This window comes from Podarcis tiliguerta (genome assembly GCF_965153285.1).
Source record: "Podarcis tiliguerta genome assembly, chromosome: 1".
NCBI classification, from domain to species: Eukaryota; Metazoa; Chordata; class Lepidosauria; order Squamata; family Lacertidae; genus Podarcis; species Podarcis tiliguerta.
In genome coordinates this window covers 52,448,020-52,469,350 of record NC_139534.1, presented here as the reverse complement: position 1 = coordinate 52,469,350, position 21,331 = coordinate 52,448,020, and the positions used below count along the sequence as shown (strand labels likewise).

Sequence of the window (21,331 nt, the reverse complement as noted above, 5' to 3'; positions counted from 1 at the left end):
CAAATTCATATTTGAGAACGTAAGAACATGACAAGGCTCCTGCTTGATCAGGCTAAAGAACCATCTGGGGTAGGACTCTGTTCTCACAGTGGCCAACTGCGCGCTGTAGCTCAGCAGTAGAGTATGTGCTCCACATGCAAAAGGTCCAAGGTTCAGTTCCTGGCATCTCTAGATAGATCAGGGGAAGACACCTGCTTAGAACTCTGTAGACAATACTGTGCTGGTCTGATTGTATAAACCAGTTACCAATGTTCCATGTAGGGTTCTTAGGCTGGAACAGAGCAGAGATGGTCAATATACCTCCTGTGATGGGCAGGCAGTCTCTGGTTTGGTCAGGATCACTCTCAGTATGACAGGAGTCTGGCCTTCTGCCCTTGCCTAGTCAAGTCAATGGAATCTTCTGCCTGTTGTACTAAAGCCTCCAACTCCACCAAATGACCTCAGAGATGCTGGGTTGGGCAGCACACATGCCATCTCGAGATTTGAGCATTGCCAGTTGCAATTCTAGCCTTGCCTTTGCACCCACCATGGTCCAGTAGGAGACCCACAGCCAACACTGCTTTTGCAGTCCTGGCACCCAACTAAAGCCCAGCAGCTCTTATGACTAGCACAATATCACGTACCTGCATGGACAACCAGCTCGGCCTTGCAAGACACTTCTCCAGCCAGGTTGCGGGCGATGCACGTGTAGACCCCACTGTCCTGCTCTGTAGTGTTCAGCACAACTAGCGAGCATTCGCTCTCCTCGTACACAAAGCTCAGGTGGTTGCTTTCCGTCAGGAGCACCTCATCCTAGTGGGGATATTTCATCAAGACAAGCCACTTGCAAACATCAGATAGGCGGAACCATTTCATGTGACAGGCTTCCCCAACCTGTTGCCCTCCAGATGTTCTTGGACTACAACTCCCATCATCCCTAAGCACAGGTTGAAGAAATCTCCTTTACGGTTTTCTCTTACTGTGCTGTTACAGGCCCAGTTTTCTTCAGGAAACTGTAAGAGGATTGAGCTTCTCTTTGAGACTCCCTGTCCAAGGCCCTTTCCTCAATTGATTCTCTTTCTGAACAAACCCATGTCTCTACTTAGTTAGTTGTATTATTCAAGATGCAGGGAATGAGAATATTAGGCAGGCCTTAATTCCACACCATTGGGCCCTGGCTATTCACATGAAAGGACAGAAGGCACATGCCCCACTTCTAAGCAGTTAGCCACTCAGAGACTCCTGAGTATCTCATGTCAGGCCAAGAAGCCCTTGAGTAGGTTAGGATTGAGGGGAATCTGCTCCACTGAGGAGAAGGCCATGGCTGAGATATCATGGGCCCTAGGAGTTAAAACTGAGAGCCACTGACAGGGTGGACACAGTAGACGCATAGACTGAAGCTTAGGAACATCCTTCAGTCACAGGCAGCCTCCCCAAGACCAAGACCCACACTCACCTTGTACCACATGATGTCCGGGAGGGGTTTGCCCTCCACCACCACAGAAAACTGTGGCGTCTCGCCCACCCCAACCTCAATGTCTTCCATGATCGATTCAAAGCGGGGTGCCTCTGGGGACAGAAACACATAATTTGTTGAAACAAGGGAAGATCCCCTCCCCTCCCTAAGTGACCCCAAAATAAATAAATTTCCTAGCTTAGTTCACTAAAGAAGCTGCATATCTTCCTCCCTCCCTCTGGGGAAGACCTTCTCCTCTGGCCTTGTGATATCCAGCTTATGTGAAAGCCTAGGACTGAGAGCAGACTGCTGCCTCTTGTGATACCTGGCTGTGGCTTGGGTGAGCCCTAAGTCTGCTTCCAGATTCTGGGAAGAGCTTAAAGGCAAGTTTTATCCCAATAGGCGAGGCTGTGACTCCATATATAAGGATGTGGGGCATGGTCATCAGCGGAGACACGGCCGAGAGCCAAGACTGGGGACGATGTTGGAGCATGTCAGGGGTTCTGGGCATCCCATACCTGCCAACTCCAAGCTGATGAAGCAGTGGTCATATCCATGCTGGTTGCTCACCTCGCAGGTCATTTCCCCCACATCCCCCCTGCCCACCCGAAAGAATCGCAAGGCGTGCTGGTCATCATCGGGCATGCTCATCTCCCAGCTGGCATCGCTGTCCTTCAGCACCACACCGGACCTGGCAGGGAGAAGGCAGAAGAGCATGGGGTGGGAGGCTCAGGGTTGTATTCAACATAGCGCTAAGTCAGGCGCCTGCCAGGAGCACAATGGGAGTTAGTAGAAGCCCACCTTATAAATCCCACTACTTCGGAGAAGAGACATAGTTCCGTGGTAGAGTATCTGCTTGGCATGCAGAAGGTCCCAGGTTCATTCCCTGGTGTCCCCAGGTGGGGCTGGGAATGTTCCCTGTCAGAGATCCACAACCAGGCAGTATGGCACAACCCTGAACCAGATGGATTGCCGGTCTGACTCGGCATAAGGGAGCCTCCTCTGTTGCACCCCTTTTGCCACTCGCAGTTCCTTGTCACCTTGCCTCACCAACTGCCTCTGTGGCTTCATACCAAATCCAGGTTCCTCAGCAATTAAGAGCACAGCTCTTGCTTCTGTTCAGAATCTTAACACTGAGCTCCTGATGAGAAGCACGACATATTTCATGGGGGTGACGCATAACACAGCTCTTTTGATTAATTTGAAACATAAACATTAGCAGCATGAGGAGCTGTTGAGTCACACCTGAAACTAAAGTTATACAATATAAAAAAATGTGTTATAATTCCTTTTCATGCATATTCCAATAAATTAAAAGATGGTGAGAATGAATGTTCAGCCAAACACTGTATAACCCACTCAGTGCCGTAGGTTGCTAAAGTTGTGACAATTTCATCCTTGGCGTCCACCTAAGATATTTCAGCCATATATCTGAAAGTGGGAACATGAGACGCACAGGTGTTTGCAGAGACCCATTAGGGTACTGTTAGGGGAGAAAGCAGGGAGCCCAAACTGTGGGTAGAGCCAGAGGCAATGACAGACAGAGCTAACTAATCCCAGTTTGGTACCCATCCTTTCTGTTAAAAAGACTAAGTAGGAAGAAGCTGAGAGCCAGTACCGTCTCCTGGACTGTTTGTAACTACAAAGGCAGGCAAGTAGGGGCTGGGGTTGAGGAAGATCTGGGATTGTGGGGCAGTCTCTCATTCTCCTAATGGGCCAGCCTCCACTGCAAAGACCTGTATCAGACAGGTGGACTTACCAAAAGGGTCATGGTTTGCCATTGCTGAGTTCAACATTTGATGTCAAACCCAGGCTTGCGCTCCAAGCTAAGGACAAAATGGCCTTTAAATTGTGAGTCCTTCAGCGACATCAGATTTTCTGGTGAAATTATTCTACCTCACCTTGAGCCTGGAGACTAGGGCTATAAACAAGCAATGAAATAAAACACAGCAAAAGCCAAATACCTTCCTTGCAGGCCACTCTTAGAAAAAATCCCTCCTTCGTTTATTTTTTCTTTCCCTTTCACCCTCCTCCTCCCTTTCCCAAAGATACAAGGCAGCTGTTCTCATCCCAGATCTTAACATCGTCATGGCACATGCAGTTGACTCAACAGCGTACCAACAAGTCTGTGAGCTGGATTCTATAGAAGTGTGACTTGGGAGCTTCCCTACCTTCTCCAGGTGACAGCAACCTCTACGTGGTTGAGGGTTACGGTGATGCTGGCCGGCTGCCCCTCCACTGCATACACCACATCCGGCTTGTCCAGGATCATAGGGGCCTCCGCTAGGTAAGGCCCTGCAAGCACAGCCACCATAGCAGACAACACAAGGAGGTCAGTTTGCTGTTCTAGATCGGGAATATGGAACCTGTGGTCCTCCGGAGGTTGCTAGACCACAACTCCCATAATCTCTCACCATTGACAATGCTGGCTGAGACTATTGGGACTTGGAGGCCAACTTCTGGAGGGGACATAGGTTCCCCACCCTGGACCATCAGTATGTAGGGGAGTGGACAGATATCCAAGTTCTCAGCTAGCTAGGTTAGATTCCTGTTTTGACACATCAAACAGGAATCCTGACTTTGGGGGTTCACATTCCAGAGGCCATTCCTGAATAATTCCTGATTTATTGTACCCAGACACTGAGCCCGGAGCCGAATCTCCTCTAGCCCAGAATATGCATTATGCCAAAAGTGCTCTAATATGGGCTCTTGGCCGCAAGGGGGAAACCCACTTCTAGCAGTTCTTACGTGGGACTTTCAATGTGTATAGAGAACATGCCAAGCAAAGGATTCAGCAACTCTACTTCAACAGAGGAGCTACTTCAAAGATGCTGGAGGTGGCAAGCAGTTCCCCCAAGGGAGAAAGCATTTATGGCTCTCTGCCATGGGCTCTGGAGAAACAATGGCATTGATTATATCAGAATCTTTATATTTAGGATTAGAACCCGAATAAACCCTGCAGCCTAATTATAAGACTAGAAAGGAGCAGAAAGTTAGAAATGCAACCTTTCCTTCTGTTTTGTTATGGGCCTTTGGCTATTTGCTTCTGTCTGATTCTATCTAAATATGTTTCTTGTTTAACCACCAGAGCATCAGACTGAGAAAATCTCATTTGCCCTCAGGCATCATCACTCCAGCTTGGGGTATGTGTGTGTGAGGAGACTACCATAGTGTCAGCTTCTTTTCCATTTCCCTCCTCCTAGTTCCCCGCCCCCTGCCACCTGTCCTCTTCCCCTTTCCCTGCTTTGACGCTGCCTTACCACGATCAAGGAGCTGCACAGCCTCAGTGGGTGGAGAGGGCTTGCTATTAGCCTTGGCTGTAGCTGTGAGTACACGGAACATGTAGTGGATGCCCTTCTTCAGAGCCAGGACGGTGTAGCTGGTGTCATGCACCCCCGTGGCAATCACAGTCCAGTGGCTGCTACCCAGGACCTGCTGCTGGATGGTGTAAGTCACAGCTGCAGGGTCTGAGAACAGAAGAAGAGAACTTCCAGCAAAAAGCTAGTGAGGCTATGCATCATTTGTCCAGAGTTAGGACTTTATGCTATGCTTGCATGCTACCCCCACTCAATACCACAGTAGTGGGGAGGCAAGCACAAGGATGTGAGTCACAAGGATATGGCAGGCTGTTGGGAAAACTGGATAATACTCACCCTCTGGAGTGAGTTTCTCCCCCTTAAAGCTAATTGATGCCCTTTAGGTTCGCATGAACAACAGCTTTTGGTCAGCAACAACAGAAGTAAAACAACAAAGTAAGTTTCTAGTCCTTATGGGCTAAGAAGGATATGCTTGGAAGTGTGTGAGTAACACCACCTGAAATTTTCAGGTAGCTGAATAAGATTTGTGGTAAACTGTTTTACCGGCCTGCACATATTTTGTATACCATAAAGTATACAAAATAACAGCAATTGTGCAAATTGGCTTAATTTGCAAAATGCAGCTTTTCTGAGGCACAGCTATGGATGTGTGGGATGTGTGTGTGTGTGTGTGTGTATATGTGTGTGTGTGTGTGTGTGTGTGTGAGAGAGAGAGAGAGAGAGAGAGAGAGAGAGAGAGAGAAGCAGACACACCCCTAACAACAACCCACCAGTGCTAATGCGAACACATTTTCCAGTCAGTGTATGCAAATGTGTAATGCCCCCTTTGCCTGCCAGCAGCACGCAGAGAGAGTGGGCTGTACAACACATCAATGGCAGCTGTCAGTGAGAGCGGGGGCCTCACTTGCAATCGCAGCACCAGATTGTGCACCCACCTGCCCAGTGACAACTGCCAGGCTGCCCAGCAGAGGAATCCAGTTATGTGGAATGGCCTGTCCTCTAAGATGCATTTGCACTACAGCAGGAGAGACTGGGGAACCAGCCCCTGCATCTGACACCAAATTCTCCCAATTGGCACCTCAAGCAGCTATTCACAGCCCAGCTCCTTCTCCACCCGGCTGCCACTACACTGCCACTGCCACTTGCCTTCCTGGCCCTGCTTACCAATAGCTGAATCCAGCCACTTGGGCTTGTTCCATTTCAGAGTGACTGCTCGGCCAGTGACAGCAGCTATAGCCGGCGGGCCATCAGGGGGTGTGGGCACCACATCTGTAAAAGACAAGCATGGAGGTGGGTGAGGACCCATCAAGAACACAGGGAAAGATGAGGAGACAGGGGCTATGTACACATTATTCCTTTAAAGCACATTTGAAGCACAAACCCTTCAGTTTGTGAAGGGTTGCTGAGAATTGTAACAGAGGGGTAAACTGTAGTACCCATAATTCTTTGAGGAGTAGGGAAATGTGCTTCAAAAGTGCTTTAAATATATTGTGTGTACACAGACAGTATGCTCTGCTTTCTGACCAAGATCATATTTGCCCCCTCCTTAGGGGATTCTGAGGCTTGGGTACTAGTCTATGTTTTTAATTGGTGGGTGCTTAAGTCACTCTTTCTAGAGTGAGTTCCAGGACTCAATGATATTATGTGGTCTCCTACATGTTAAAGGTTCAAACAGCAGAATGCTGAAAGACATCTGAAGCCCTCTATAGCTGACTTTCTTGCTCCACCAGAAGATAGTAGCTCCATGACCAATTAAGACTCGAACCAGGTCCTTAGACTTCACATTTGCCATCCTGGGAGAGAATGATCCAAAATATTATAGAGGGGCATTCCACACTAGCACTGAGAAGATGTGTGGGGCTTTTATGTGCAACAACTGCGGCAAGAGTATTGTTAGCCCAGAAATGGAAACAAGAAGAAATTCTAACGAAAGAAGAATGGCAGACGAAATTAATGGACTATGCAGAATTGGACAAAATGACAGGAAGGATTCGAAACCTGCGGGACCAGAGATTTACAGAAGATTGGAAGAAGTATATGAATTATTTGAAGAGCAACTGTAATCAACAAATTACGCTAGTAGGACTACAAGAAGGTTTGTAAGGAGAAATATATGAAGTGTTACAAAGTAGAAAAAGATAGAGATATTGGTTATGAGTTTGAAATGTAATAGGGAAGATAAGAAATGCATACTGAGAGATTCGATTGGAAAATTTTCAGACAGGATTGTTGGAAGTCAAAAATTTGAATAAGATGTAAAAGTATGTTTAATTACTTTTGAAAATGATATGTTAAAAAAAAAGAGAGAGAAGATGTGTGGGGCTGCTTGGCTGCAATGGGCATGACCAGAGGCAGAAGGAGAACCGGACCAGAGTCAAAAGTGACAGATCAACAGATGTGGCTCTTACCTTTGTCAGATAGGCTGCGTTCCAGCCGTGCAAAAGTCGGAACATTCTACACCAACCCACCCTCACGACTCCAGGCAAGTGACAGGCATTGTTATAGTTCAAGGAGACATTCCAGCCATGCAAAGGCACTTGAGGGTGGGAACAGGGCAAGTGAGGGTTGTGGCCTGGGAAGGGTCCCAAGGGCTGGAGAGGTCTAGAGGGTCATAGTCAGCCCTCAGGCCCAAGGTACACCATCCCTGGGCCCAAGGCAAAGCACCTCATGGGGTGCTGATGCTGAACAGCAGCTCCTCCCACTGTTTCCCCATCCTTACCTGTGACATAGAGGTGAGCATAGCAGGTAGCCTTGCCCAGTTTGTTGGCAATGACACTTTTATAAACCCCGGCGTGGGCGTGACTGACAGAGATGAAGACCAAGCGATGCACATCCTTGTCTGCAGTGGACGGTGGCAGGGAGGGAACAGAGAACACGTTACAATCTTTGTACAAAGGAACAACCAGTGAGAGCCAAAGACTACAGGTACTGACATGTTTGCTAGGGAAATGGTATTAGGGACATGGGGAGGGAAGGTGTAGCAATGTGGGGGGGGGGAGGTAGAATCCTGCAGGTGCTGCTGGGGTAAGGACATGCTGCCTTACAGGTGTGATGGGCACAGGCAGGAGGCAATGACACCCACCTATTGTGGTCCCAGCCACCTTTCACCATTAAGAGGAGGAGAATGGGAGACAAAGAGATCTGAGTTAACCTGCATATGCCCCTTTGGAAATCACGGGAAACTGTGCAAGTCACAGCACAGCTCCTGTGAGGCCTGAGATGGGGAACTTCCTGGCGGATCGTCCTCATGTTAATTTGTTAAGAGAGGGGGGATCATCCAATTTTCCACTTCAATTACCAGTATGTTTTGGTGCAACCCTGCCTTATTTTCACTGGGAAGGGCTCAGCAAATTGCCCCCCCAGCTCCAGCTGGTGCTTCTATATCAAGGCCAGTGTCAGAGGTTGGCACAGTCGGGCATCCGCTGCGACCTATGGCTCTGCAGAGGTCCCACTGCCAAGAGACTCAGGCCCTTTCCCCTTGGCCTCCTTGCCACAGCCACCTTCCTCTGGCCCAGAGGGGGGTGAGGTGAGCAAGGGAACAATGGTGGCAAGAAAGAAAAAAAGAAGCTGCTCACATAGCCACTTATCCTCCAGCTCTTTACTGGGGAAGTACATCCACCCTCCCAAAAACAGGAGGGGACCTGTTTCTTGTGCAAAGCAGCTCACAGATGAGATACATTACAATCACCGCAACAACGAGGAGGAGGAAGAAAGAGGTGATGGCAGTGCACAGAGGCTCCCTGGTCCAATGCCTCCCTGCTCTGGATCGGGCCGTGTTTCATGAGGCAGCTCCCTTATGCGCATGGGGGAAATGCAAGGGGAGAAGCCTACACTGCATCATCCTGCGATCATCAGAGCTCTTGATGCGCCGGCCCTTGTGGAACCAGGTGATGGCTGGGTAGGGCAGCCCGGCCACTTGGCACTCGAGCACAGCCTCCTTGGATTCCACCACGTCCAGGTCATGCAGCGGCCGCAGAAAGTCAGGCATGGTGAAGCGCTCCACTTCGCTCTCCCCTTGTTCCGGCTCCTCGGGGATAGAGGGCATCTTCTCCAGCTTGGAGCTGCAAGGGAGAGGAAAGAGAGGTCTCAATCGAAGCAGCCAGCCCAGCCGCTGGGCTGCCCAGCCACATCTCACAAAGGATCACAGCCAAAGATATGATAAGTCAGAGGTATCCTATTTGAACAGGAAAAGCCATCTCCGCAGGCAAGCCATGATCAGGTTTCACAGATGCAGGCATGGTGGAGAAAAGCCATAGGGGAGTTTCTTGCAAACATTCCCCAGGGAAAACAGGCAGCAGGCAAATGAGGACTGGGAAGTGCTTCCATTGTTACAGAAGGGAGATCAAGTGAACCCAAAGGAGCTGCGGAAGTATGAAACAAATGTGGATTATGGAGTGATTGCAGGGGGAAATAACAGATCAATATCATCCAGTGTGTGGCTGGGAAATGAGGATCCCTAACTACTTGAGTTTGATAGTGACTATAAGGAACCATGCCAGGAGAAATCAAGCAGGCAAAAGCAGCAGGCGAACATATTTCCTCCTGCTTCACAAACAGAAAACCGTAGGTGTATAAGGCAGGAAACGCCATACTTTCTTGGAGCAGTTTTTGATAGCCATAGGAAAATTTGCTGCTTGTATGAAATAGGTAATATATTGGGTAATAAACTGGGTAATAATATACAGTACTGAACCCAGCCCAGTTCAATCGCTTCAGGGTTTTGTCCACGCTTAAAGAGGAATGGAAAAACATTTGCCTTTAACTAAAGTTGAGATGTCTTTGCGATCAACCCAACAGCTTGGCTCTGGGGAGGGATAATGCTTTTCATTGCCCTGGAATAACCAGATAACTGCCTGTTTGCATGCAGTGCCAGGGATATCTGCTATTCTGCTACAACAGATTGACTCTCCCGGTCCTTTTTTATGTTACATGTAATCGGTTCAATTGGCCTTAATATAAAATGCCTCTATTTTGTCTGGCTAATGTCCCTCGTTTTAAGCATGCTAATTATAGTTGCTGATGCATCGAAGGATTTGTGCTCTGAAAGAGCATGTGCACTTATAAGACCTGGAACAGGAATAAAAGAGCGGAGTATGTTGGGAAAGACTGGTAAGGCCACAGGCAAAGCTGATTCTCACAAGAAGACGGCAAGAGCCCTCTGAGAGTGACTGTGTTTGAGGGCCACTCTGGTTTGGGCAACGAGCCAGGCTGTGACGGGGCCTGCATTCCAGGGAGCTTCCTGTGAGCTTGGGTCAGTGAGAACAGAGGCCGGGTCTGGTTCTCATGAATACAGAATTACTCCCAGGTTGAGGAGTTTCCCCCTCATATTAGGATTGCTGGGCCAGGGTGGGGAGCAGCTATCACCACTCATATACAAATGTCAGTAAGGCAATGCATTTGAAACACAGAAGTTAATATCACAGACAAACAACTTCTAGCTGTTTATTGCCTGACATTAATATGGAACTTGGGGGCTGGGGAGAAGCCACACTGTGTAGTCAAAAGCCAAAGAAAACAAACAGCATTTATTCCATTGGTCAGGACGGTTTAAAAATGGCCCAGGCCTTAAATGTGCCCTCCCTACAAAAAAAGATGCAGTGCCAGGGCACAGTGCAAGCCAAATTAGGAGGCCATGGGTTACATTCGCATAAGCAAATTAGCACAGGAAGATAGTTGGTGCCAGAACATTGGCTGTAAAAAATATTACAATGCCCACAACTGACTGTGACCCAACACCTAAGGCAAGTGGTAGGGAACTTCAGGCCCAGGGTCCAAAAGTGGCCCTCCAGGTTCTCTATCTGGCCCTTGGGTCTCGCCCCAGACTACTAACACCCCACTCCTCAGGCCCCAAGTGCTTTCTCCCTCTGACTGGAATATGTTCCTGAACTGTAGAAATGTCCCTTGCTTGCCTGGAGAGAGGATGGAGAAAGGTGTGTGTTTGGGGGTGCAGAGAGAAAGAGAGAAAGAGAGAGAACACTCTCTGACTTTTCTGTGGCTGAAACGAAGCCTACTGTAGAAAGGTTACCTACCACCCCTTTCACCCCTTGAAAGGTTATCTATGTGCTAATGTGATCCTTGAGCTGGAAAAAAGGTTCCCTGCCCCTGATTTAATGGGATATCCTAGGCCCCATCCTCAGCCCTTCCTTTCTCCTCATACTCACATCTGAGAGCTGGTTGCTGGTCTCGGCTCCTCCACGTACAGCTCAGCAGTGCACTCGGCTCGGCCATGTTTGTTGCTGGCACTCACTCCATACTGGCCCTCGTCCTCGGAGCTCACGTGCAGGAGCAGCAGTGAGTACAGCCCTCCGACCCGCTGCAGGCGCATGGTTTCCCCCTCTTGCACAGGCTGGCCTGCATCAGACACATCTCAGTCAGAGAGCCCTGGTCCGAAAGCAAGAGGAACCAAGGCAGGCTTTATCCTGAACGAAACCAAGCCTGGTTTAGGGCCTAGAACAGGGAGTGGCATCCCTCTATCCCTTGGGCCACGATAGGGAATAGAAATAAAGAGGAAGAGGCCTTGCCCAGCCCCACCCCAGAAGAGTAGCTATACTGAAATTTATGACATGGGGTAGGTAGGCCACACTGCCCTACACATGCTAGTCTTGCTACAAATGTGGGAGAGCTCTTTTGCCAGCAACCAGCTCCCAGTCTGAAGAAGAGGGCGGCATCCAGCACAGCTCAGGATCCTGAATAAAAACTTGTAGATCAACTTTGTCATCCAGAGCAGCGGCCGAGTTCGTAGCTGGAAACAGAGTATGCAGAAAGGCCTGCTATGCACTTGAGAACTGTGGACACTCCAACAAGACAGTGAAGAGAACGCTACAGAGGCATGTACATGGGTGCAACCCCAGCCAAACGCCATAGATACTGAGAGGTAGGGACTCTGTGCCCAGTCCTTAGGTGGACACATTTGACCATCATCAAATGTACTGGTTTCAATTCAAGAAGCAAATTGATGGTCTGCCCCTGCCCCCTCCTCCCAGTTGTCATGGTTTCCAAAAAGGAGCGTGGAGTGGGGAGCAGCTTGACCCTGCGGCCTGATCTCTCTGCAACATCAAGGCCACCATGAATAGATGGGCACCGATCCCACACTCTATTGTCCTCCCAACCCCCCAAAAGCTGATTTTTGAATTCCTTGTTACCCAGAGCCTCCTGTACTGGGAGATGGAGGCTATTACCGAAGCGTGTCCAGGTGACAACTGGTGTGGGTTTGCCGCTGATCTTGCAGTCGAACCGTGCCATCCGCCCCTCCACCACAGCCACGGCCTCCAGCTTGCGGGTGAAGAGTGGCTGCTGCGAGGGCAAGACCGTCAGCTTGGCACTGCATGTCAGCTCATCTGCAAGGCACAGCGAAGGGTCAGCTACAGTGGAGGGCCCTGGAGAAATCTTCCCTTCCCTTCTGAAAGCAGTCTCAGTGCCATGGATGGAAGGCACAGTAGGGGAAGTGGCTGGCAGCAGGTTGTGTGACTGGACTGCTATACCCTTGGGCATGGGACGGTTGTGAGAAGTTGTGAGCAAGGCAAACGTTGGGAGCAAAAGAGCAGGAAGGACGTTCTTTGGGCATAGGGTTGGAGTTATTAAGGAAGAGGAGAGTTCATAAGCTAATTGCTCCTGCTTCTTTCTGGGCACTGTCTTAAAGCTGACCCTGGCTTCCAATTCTCCTTGTGACCATTAGATCCTAATGCTTGGAGGTAGGTTATTTTTATGATTCATTTACTTATTAATGCAATATAATTATTTGCTATTCTTCCTTGTGAAAATTCTTGCTCATCTTTTGATAACACCTTGAGCCACTTTGGCTAATATCTTGTGGGAAAGCAGCATACAAATAAGCAGGCGAATGAATGAATTATCCAACTTTTTAAATGGTTCTGCTCTTCTGCACTGAATGCCACTCTTTCTGATGCACAGAAATGAAACAGGGAAAGGTGCTCTCTTCTCTCTCTCTCTCACACACACACACTGATTTATCTCCAAACCACAAAAATCCTCAGCTGCTGAATTTCTGCATGTCAGGTTGCTGTTAAAGGCACAGGCCAGGGTGTGGGTAAGAGGAGAAAGTGGCAACAACCCTCCTTAGAACATTCTTGCAAAAGCTGCCAGCCTCTGTTCAAATCACTAAGGTAACAGAATCTAAGCCCCTTTGTATGGGTAGGCGTCAGGTTTGCCAGTTTCCCTCCCCTCCTCTGCAACTCCCTCCAACATCTGTTCATTGGCTTTGAATCTGTCATCTGACAGGGCCGTCAGAGGATGTACTTGAGCATGTCTGAGACTAGGAGAGAGGAGAATGTAAATAAAAGTCATTTGCCTCTCTAATCAGGTTGCCACTACTACTGTGCAGGCCTCTCTAACAGTGACAGCCACTGTAGTGTCATCATTACTAAGACACTGGGCACTACCAGTGGGTTTAATTTGCAAACAGGTTGTTGGCGATAAGTACAACCCTGAAAGGTAAAATTGTATTTTTTGTTGCCAGTGATAAGCACTTCTGGGCAGTGTTGGCTGGTTCCCATTGGTATTGGTGGGGCAGACGGGAAGGAGGCCCAGCAATCAGTGGAACCAGAGCCAATATAACAGGCAGAGTCAGCAAATCCCCCATCATCCTCCCTGCTTTGTTCTGCAAGGGAAACCCTGTTAAGACTAAGGAGAAGGAAGCCGACAGAGTTTTGCCCCTGGGATTGGCTGAGGACAGACTGAGGCTGGCAGCCCAGTGCTCCATTCACCCTATTGAACCAGCCTCCACTGCTTATGGGGATTTTCCCCCTCAGGTGCCAATATAACTTGTCTCGCCTTGCTAAGCCGCTTGCACTCAAACAAGGTGCCATTTTTAAAGCCAGCCCCACCGCTCCTACCACAAAGAGGTGATTGTGGCAAGAAATGGGTAACAAGCAATGCCATTCCAGGCCCTCACTAATCCCACACCACTTGGGGAATTCATCCAAGCCACTGAACAGATTCCAAAGGGGTATGGGGTGTGTCTGAGGCAAGTCAAATAGGACTGCTCAGCTCCTTTCTCTCATGGAACTCCCGGCCTGGGCCTAGAACTCTGGTGCCTAGCTAAAAGCACCAGTGGAGTTCCTTATTGCAGCTGTTTGATAGCGGAGTAGCTGTGTATGGCCTTGGGTGCTAGAGGGCACAATGACATAGCATCTGAGTGACAAACAGGTTCAAGACTTGGTGCAAACTCTTTAAGAGGTATGGCTATCCCCTTCCCTGGGAAAAAATGGTGCTTGGATGTCTTCTGCTACATACACACCATGTCTTTAAAGCACATTCAAAGCACATCCCAAGGATTCAAGGAACCGTCACAGAGCTACCATTCCCAGTACCCTTAGCAAACTACAGTTCTCAGGATTCTTTGGGTGAAGGACAGGTGCTTTAAGTATGGTTTGTACACAGCCTTCTTTTCTGAATGTGAACTGTGTGCTCATATGAGCATAGGGTGGGGGCTTTCCCTTTGCCCACTTTTGCAAGCTAGCTGCTCTGCATGTAACCTCTCCACGCACGAAATGACCTTTTCAGCCTGGCCACATAAAAGCAAGCAAGCAGGTCTGTGGAGGTTATTCTTGGCTGTATTATTTGTCCTGCCAGTTCAGAAGCTCGGTACATACCTAAGGTATAAGGCCTACTATATTAATATATTTCTTTCCTTCTCTGCTGAAGCTTCTTGTCCCTTAATACAGGTCCAGAAAGCAACTCTTAGCTAGGGACTCAAATCCAGGATTGTAACCCAGAGCGGACTGGCGCGGCCACATAGTTGCATCCTTTACTATACCTCTTGCCCCTTTGACTCCCTGCCCCCCAACCCATAAATTGCCCAGGAATTTATCTCAGCTCACCAGTCTGGAATGTCTTTTTATCTAACGCCAACTCAAGTGCACCATGTTTGAGCACACACTCTACAGTGAAAGCACATTTAAAGCAAATGACTTCACTCTCCCTCCAAGAATCCAGGGAACTGTAGTTTGTTAAAGGTGCTGGGAGTTATAGCTCTATGGGGCTAACCTACAGTTCCTAGAATTATTTGGGGGAAATACACGTGCTTTAAATGTACGGTGGCTACTCAGCCCTAGATAGCTCTGCACACGAAAGAAAATAGGGAAGCTCTTCTCTACCCCACACCCTAAAAACAACCAGGTGCCTGGTCCTTGCAGGAGAATTGTAATGAACTAGTAGCATAGAAATAAGACTGGCAAGGGAATTCCCACAACATGCCATTATATTTTTTGTGCTGTTTATTTGGTTTTCTGTCGTTTGACGTTTGTTCTGATTCAGCAGGAAACAGCGGGTTTTCCCAGGGAAAGCAGCAGGACAAAAAAGAAACCTCTCAGACCTGTGACTAGAAATCATGGGACAAAGAAAAGTGTGGATTGGCTCTAACTTGTGCTGTATAACCCTTGGCCATTTGGACAGCAGGCTGGGCTCTGGTAGCTGCTGTTGTTCACCCCGTATGGCAGTGGGGACATATTTCATGTTGTTAGGCGACTTCTCCACTCCCACGACCCACTTTGCATGAACGCTTTTAGTATTCTTATATTTGTACTGTTTTTATTGAATTTGTTATTGTATTTTAAGTCACTTCAGGATGTCCATAAGTAAACTAAACTAAATTTGTTCTGCAGTTGCCCCTATCCAATCCAGTTACCCTTCCCCAGCCTTGATATATATATATTTGATTTACTAAATCTGTGATGGATACACCACTATACACATCTATTCAGAAACAAGTCCCACTGAGTTTAATGTGTAGGACCTTCTCTCAAATGGGTACATAGACTCATAGACTTGGAAGGGACCCGGAGGGTCATTTAGTCCAATCCCCTGCAATGCATGAATATACAGATGTCTCTTTCAGGAATCAAACCTACATCCTTGGTATTATCAGCACCACACTCTAACCAACTGAGCTATCCAGCTGAACAAATCTACTCAGAAGAAAGTCCATCAAGTGCTCCCAAGTAATGTGCAGTCTCAATGCGTTTTCTAGGTGGCAAGGAAGCAGATAGGGTGATGTGAAGGTTCTTACATTGGTTTAATGAGGCGTGCCAGCCCCCAGGGCCTATGGCAGCAGGCTATTCATGCTTCCTGCTTTAGTATACGGAATGAACTGTAACACTTTAAACATGTGTGCCTATTTTGAATGGTCAAATAATTATGGAACCTTAAAACTTCAGCATCACAGAGACACCATCCCCCCACCCAATTATATCAGTGCAGTGATGACCCTGTTGCAAATAGGGTTGCCAGCTGACCAGAAAAAAACTGAGCCCAACCTGCTCTCGTGCCTGTAAGAGCACCTGAATATGGAGGAACAAGCAGGTTAAGGGATTCAAGGGATGGAGATAAACATCACCTATTTATATATGTTCATCACACTGCTATTAAAGGCACTGTTACAATGGTTGGTTGAAAGCGAGCAGCCAGTTACAAGCATCCCCTTCTTGCTACTGGAGCACCTTGACTTCTCCCAGTGCAGCATTTCCTCCTTCCTTACCTTTAGCTGTGCTAAGCTTGCACGTGTAGATACCACTATCATCCTCATGCACAGAGGTAAGCAGTAGCTTGCACTTGCGCCCATCGAAATGCATCTTGCACTGGAGCAGAGCAGGCTGGAGCAGGCGCCCCCGCCATAGCCAGTCCACATCCACATCAGGTGGGCCAGACACCAGGCACTCGAAGAGAGCTGCATCCCCAGCCCCCACCACCACGTCCTGCAGGGGGGCCAGCACTGCCAAGGACTGGGTCTCAGGGTGCACTGGGGGAAAGGAGGGGAGGGGGGAGGGAGGAGGAAACGGAAAAAAAGAGAGAGAAAGAAAGATGCGTCTCTGAGCAATGGAACAAAAACAGGAAAAGATGCAGGGCACAAGGTGGGGGAAGCATGTTGTGAGTATTCATGGCTAAGTGAGATTGCCAAGCTGGCCAACATCTTGTTGATTGCCAACAAGAGTAAAGGGTGCGATTCCTTCCCCATCCCTACTGTTAAGTGTCATGCAGTATTCCAATTCCTTTGGTTCAGTATTCTCATAAGAATAATGCTAAGATAGATTAAACTAGCAATGACTGACTTCAGTATGCTGAAACTTCACTCACTGCATTTCTGGCTATGTTCAATGTCTATTAGTTTCTTCAATTGTATAAGTATAATGAACAAAAAACCCCTAGGGCTTCTGCATTCTCCCAGAGTAGCTCTGAGGCATGGCTAACTTTCTACAAGAGCTGCACAACTCACTGGGGGTAACTAATACCATCACCTTGACAAATAACTTTAAGCTGCTCGAGATGCAAAGGAGGAGGAAGCATATGTATCTTGCACTGCCTGTTCCTCCCCTACATCTCAAACACCCAAAGCCACGATAAATGCAGAATGGAAAAACCTGATGCAATAACTCTAGTTCTAGTGCTAAACCAGAATGCAAGACTAAGAACTAAGGAGAAGGAATAAGTTGCTTCCCCCATGGCCCAGTGTCATCTTTCCTCCACACATCAGGGAACCAACGGCCTGTAAATTTTGCACACTTCAAACTACCACGTTAAGACAAATCCGAGCAAATACTTCTGTGTGTACTGTGTTTAATACTTCAACAAAATACTACTTGAGGCTGGCAACCCATTAACCACTGCAACCAGGAATGAGTAGCAGGAGAGAGGAAGGCAGCCATATTCAGAAGCAAATTAAATGTGAATGAAAGAATGATGGGGTGTGGAGAACACAAGAGCAGGATATTGAGGTAAGAAGGGGACGTGGGGAAGAGGGAGACAGGGGTCTGCGCTAGGAACAAACCACACAGCACTTTTACCAAACGAAACAGACTTTATTTCTTCTACAAAAAAGGGGTTCACTGTAGCCCAGCCCCTGTGAGACCTTCCCAGAGCAGGGTGGGCACAATGGTAGTAAGAGACTGCATCCCTGGCCTCCTTCATTAAAGATGCTCCATAGCCCAGCAGGCTCAAGTCTAGTGGGGTGCCATTATTTCCCTGAGCCCTCCTCCATCCCACACAACTCAGGGGCAAAGGTCCCTTCCCAGTGAGCTTGTGCTGTCCAGACTTCGTGCAGATAAGGACGCTGCCTTGCGTAAAGCTGAGCATGTAGTCTTCTGCCCACAGACACCTTCTTGGATTTGAGGAAAAGCAAGGCCTAGATTGGGCCTCCTCCTTCCAAAGCTGCCTCATTTTAGTGTGTGTGGTCCGTGGGTGAGCAGCACAAGCCTCTAGAGAAGCTGGCCAGGGAGCAGACAAGTTAGTGCTCTGCCCCAGGCCCCTGGAAACAGGAGTGTGCAAACAGGGGCAAGAAGACATGGACACATGGAAGAAACAGAGAGCACCACACATTGGCCACAGTTCAGGCCAGACAGAAATGGATGCCGGCACGGGGATTAAACACCATCAGCACCTAGAGGTGTAACGCCTGGGTACAGGCACAGGGCCCACCACTGAGATTATATGCCCTAGAGTGGATCACATGGAGACTCGATTGTACAGAGAGGCTTCCTGCCCACGCACTAAGGAGATGCCACAGATTGGTTCAGCTCACGCAGCTAAGGGCAGCCCAGAACTACTCTCCCACCCACAGTGGCTCACTCCTCCAGCTGCAGCCAGGCCCTGTGGGTCCAGGTGAGTCTCGGCGCTGGCCATCCAGTGGGTGGGGGCAGGAGCCAAGCCTTGCCAGTCTGGTTTGTTCAGTCAACGCTGGGAGCAGAGGCAACTGCCCAAGTTGTCTGGCTAGAGCGGCCCAGGGGCCAAGCAGTACCTTAGCTCACTCCCCCTGTACAGACAAAAACACAGTCAGCAAGCAAAGGGTTAGTGTAGCATGGTGGACACAGAGGCAAAGCACAGACAAATTCACACATGCCTGGTCAAAGCAAAGGGTTTGCCTGGCAGATACACAGATGTAGACACTGTCTGGCAAAGCAAAAGAGCAAGCACAGTGCATTTACACACAGACACACACTCCCATTTGCCTGACAGTGTCCGCTTCTTCCCAAGCCAACCAGTCCAACACTGAAGCCAGGCAGAACCCATTATAGGAAGTCTCAGACTCTTCTTCCTATCTAGGTAAAACATGCCACCTGGGAACATTCTGCAGATCCAGTGATGCTAGGAACTGACCCTGCAAGTCCTGTTCACTCAGGACCTGAAAATAGCCCTGCCTCTATTTCCCTAAAAGGTGATGCAATGGGCCAATCAGAGGGATTTGCATTCAGCACAAGGAGGCAGCAAGAGAGGCTGATCAAAGTGGAAAGGGCACCTTTTAAATGGATGTAGGGGAAAGAACCAAAAGTCCCGCCAGACTGAGGTGAGCCAATATTGGATATACCCTCAGCTAGTGAGCCTCTCCTTTTACTAGATGTAACCAGCATAGGGATAGCATCCCATTTAGGCTCACAGGCACTGTAAAGAGATGCCCACGTGGACAGGAGCTGGTTGCTCCAGTGCCAGTCCTACCATTAAGCAAAGCGAGGCAGCTACGTCAGGCAGGAAATGCTGGGGTGGCAACAGCCCCACTACAACCATTTTGCCCAAGTCCTATCAACTAGCCTGCTCTGCGCCCTGTAAAGCAACCTGCAGCCCTCAGGTACAGTGGAGGAAGCTGCCCCGGCATCAGTACTGAAGAAGTAATTTTACTGTAAGTGGTCAGATTCTGTACAAGGAATGGGGAGGCACATCCTGCCTTTTGTCTCAGGCAGCAAAATGCCTTGGGTTGCTCCTTCACCTGGTGGTAGTGACGATGCCTGGCGCATGCCCCATCTGCACTATACATTTAAAGCAGTATCATAACACTTAAGCCTTAGCTTCCCTAAACAAGATCCAGGGAAGTGTCATTTATTAAGGGTGCTAAGAATTGTTACCTCTATTCCCCTCACAAAGCAACAGTTCCCAGAGTGGCTTAACAATTGAGTCCTGTTCCCGCAAACTCTGGGAATCGTAGCTTTCTTGAGGAGAGTAAGAGTTTCCAAATACCTTGCAGCAACCTTGACAAACTACAGTTCCCAGGATACTCTGAAGGAAGCCATGGCTGTTTAATGTGTTTTGAATGTATAATGCAGATGGGCCCTAGTTTCTGCTGGAAATGAACTGGAAAGAAGGTGGCAGACCACCACTGGGACCCAGTTCTGGGTACCACAGGGTGGGGGGAAAGGCAGAACCAAGCCAAGAAAAAAAAGCATGGTAGGACTGAGGGGTCAGGGAGGAGTGTACTGAGAGCTGGCGGTAAACCTTGCTGCTGCTCATTGCCCCAATGGTTAGCGTGGAAGCCACTGGCAGAGACAGAGGCTGTCTTTATGGGAATGTGGGAGCAGTACATTGGTATACACAGCCATCAGCCCCCCTCAGTGGGCTATCTCTCTCATCTCTTTCCTTTCTGAGCAGAGGCTCACAGTTCCTTTCTCCAAAATTCCACAGCAGCTGCCACCGTTTCAGCTCAAGGTGGGACGGGGGAGGATTGGGAGAACACAGGCAGTTGGTGCTCGGTTGCTAAGCAACAGCTGAATGCTCTTCTTCCCATCTGGAACAGGCATCCAAAGGGTCTCAAGGCAGTTGCACTTGCCATGCTCAGGAGAAGGCAGCTACCTATGGAGGGCTCCCCAGGAGAACGAGCCTAGCCTAGTGCAGGGACGGTCCAACATTTCCTACCTACTTCAATACGGAACCTGTGGGGCACACGCTGCCTTGTTGCGCCAGGGTGGGGGAGAGCGAGAGGCCAAAATTTGACACCTCACCCCGCAACCTCATGCTGCCAGGGCTTTGGGAAGGAGGTGCAATGCTTTTGGCAGTGTCCTAAGGCCCTTCCAGCTTCTTCTCAGAGCTGAGAAAGAGCTAACTTTCTGACCCTGTCAGAGCCCTCACACCTCCTTCCCAAACCCCCGAGCCTTTGGGAAGGCAGTGCAAGGGCTGGAAGGGTGAGAGGGTGTCAAATGTTGCTGAGGATTGCCAAAACATGGCCTTGTGTTGGACTGCGCTAGTGGCTAGTGGCTCAGAGCATGCCCACACTACAGTCGTGAACTTGAACTTTCTAATGGTTGCATTTGAGAGCTGAAGAGTAGTGAAGTGGGTGGCCCACTTAGCCCTTTCCTCTTTGTTTATTCACACACACAGTCCCCACCCACAGCTTTCCCACCCATGGGTGGGTGAAATTTTGAGTGTACAAATAAATGGAATGGAGAAGAATCCCCTTCCCGTTGCTGCTCTTACTAGGGTGCTTTCAGATGACTGGTGCTAATTAGCATTCACCCTCATTTGTTTACAGGAAGATTAGAGGATGTTGGCTATTTAATGAACATTCATCCTGATTTGTTTGTGGGAGGTTAAATGATGTTGCATCATTTAAGTAAGTGTTACCCTATACTATCCAGTGTGTTTTCCCATCACTTTCCTTATTGGAAAGAGTCCTATCTGGGGTGTGTAGAGACCTCCCAACCAACTATAATTGTGCAACATGAATTCCTCAGTATGTGACTGAATCCCACCCAAAAATAGACTGGGAGCACCCCTAATCCCAGCATTAAAGGCTGATCTCAATCCCAGCATAAGCATCCACTATTCCAAAATGAAGTATCTCAACTAGCTTGGCCCCATTCCCTCC

General features: G+C 48.7%; 1 protein-coding gene across 6 annotated transcripts in view; it reads right to left on the bottom strand.

The window, feature by feature from the left end:
* Positions 1-21,331, bottom strand: part of SPEG (striated muscle enriched protein kinase) — a 99,879-nt gene that overhangs the window by 26,669 nt on the left and 51,879 nt on the right. For all 6 annotated transcript variants that reach the window (XM_083431928.1, XM_083431927.1, XM_083431932.1 and 3 more), the window contains 11 exons: positions 16,247-16,507; positions 11,931-12,089; positions 10,914-11,103; positions 8,584-8,813; positions 7,472-7,591; positions 5,917-6,021; positions 4,696-4,902; positions 3,607-3,730; positions 1,954-2,126; positions 1,436-1,548; positions 624-792 (listed from right to left, as the gene is read on the bottom strand). In XM_083431928.1, the coding sequence (XP_083288054.1) occupies positions 624-792; positions 1,436-1,548; positions 1,954-2,126; positions 3,607-3,730; positions 4,696-4,902; positions 5,917-6,021; positions 7,472-7,591; positions 8,584-8,813; positions 10,914-11,103; positions 11,931-12,089; positions 16,247-16,507 (1,851 nt within the window). The remainder of the gene's footprint in view (positions 1-623; positions 793-1,435; positions 1,549-1,953; positions 2,127-3,606; positions 3,731-4,695; positions 4,903-5,916; positions 6,022-7,471; positions 7,592-8,583; positions 8,814-10,913; positions 11,104-11,930; positions 12,090-16,246; positions 16,508-21,331) is intronic.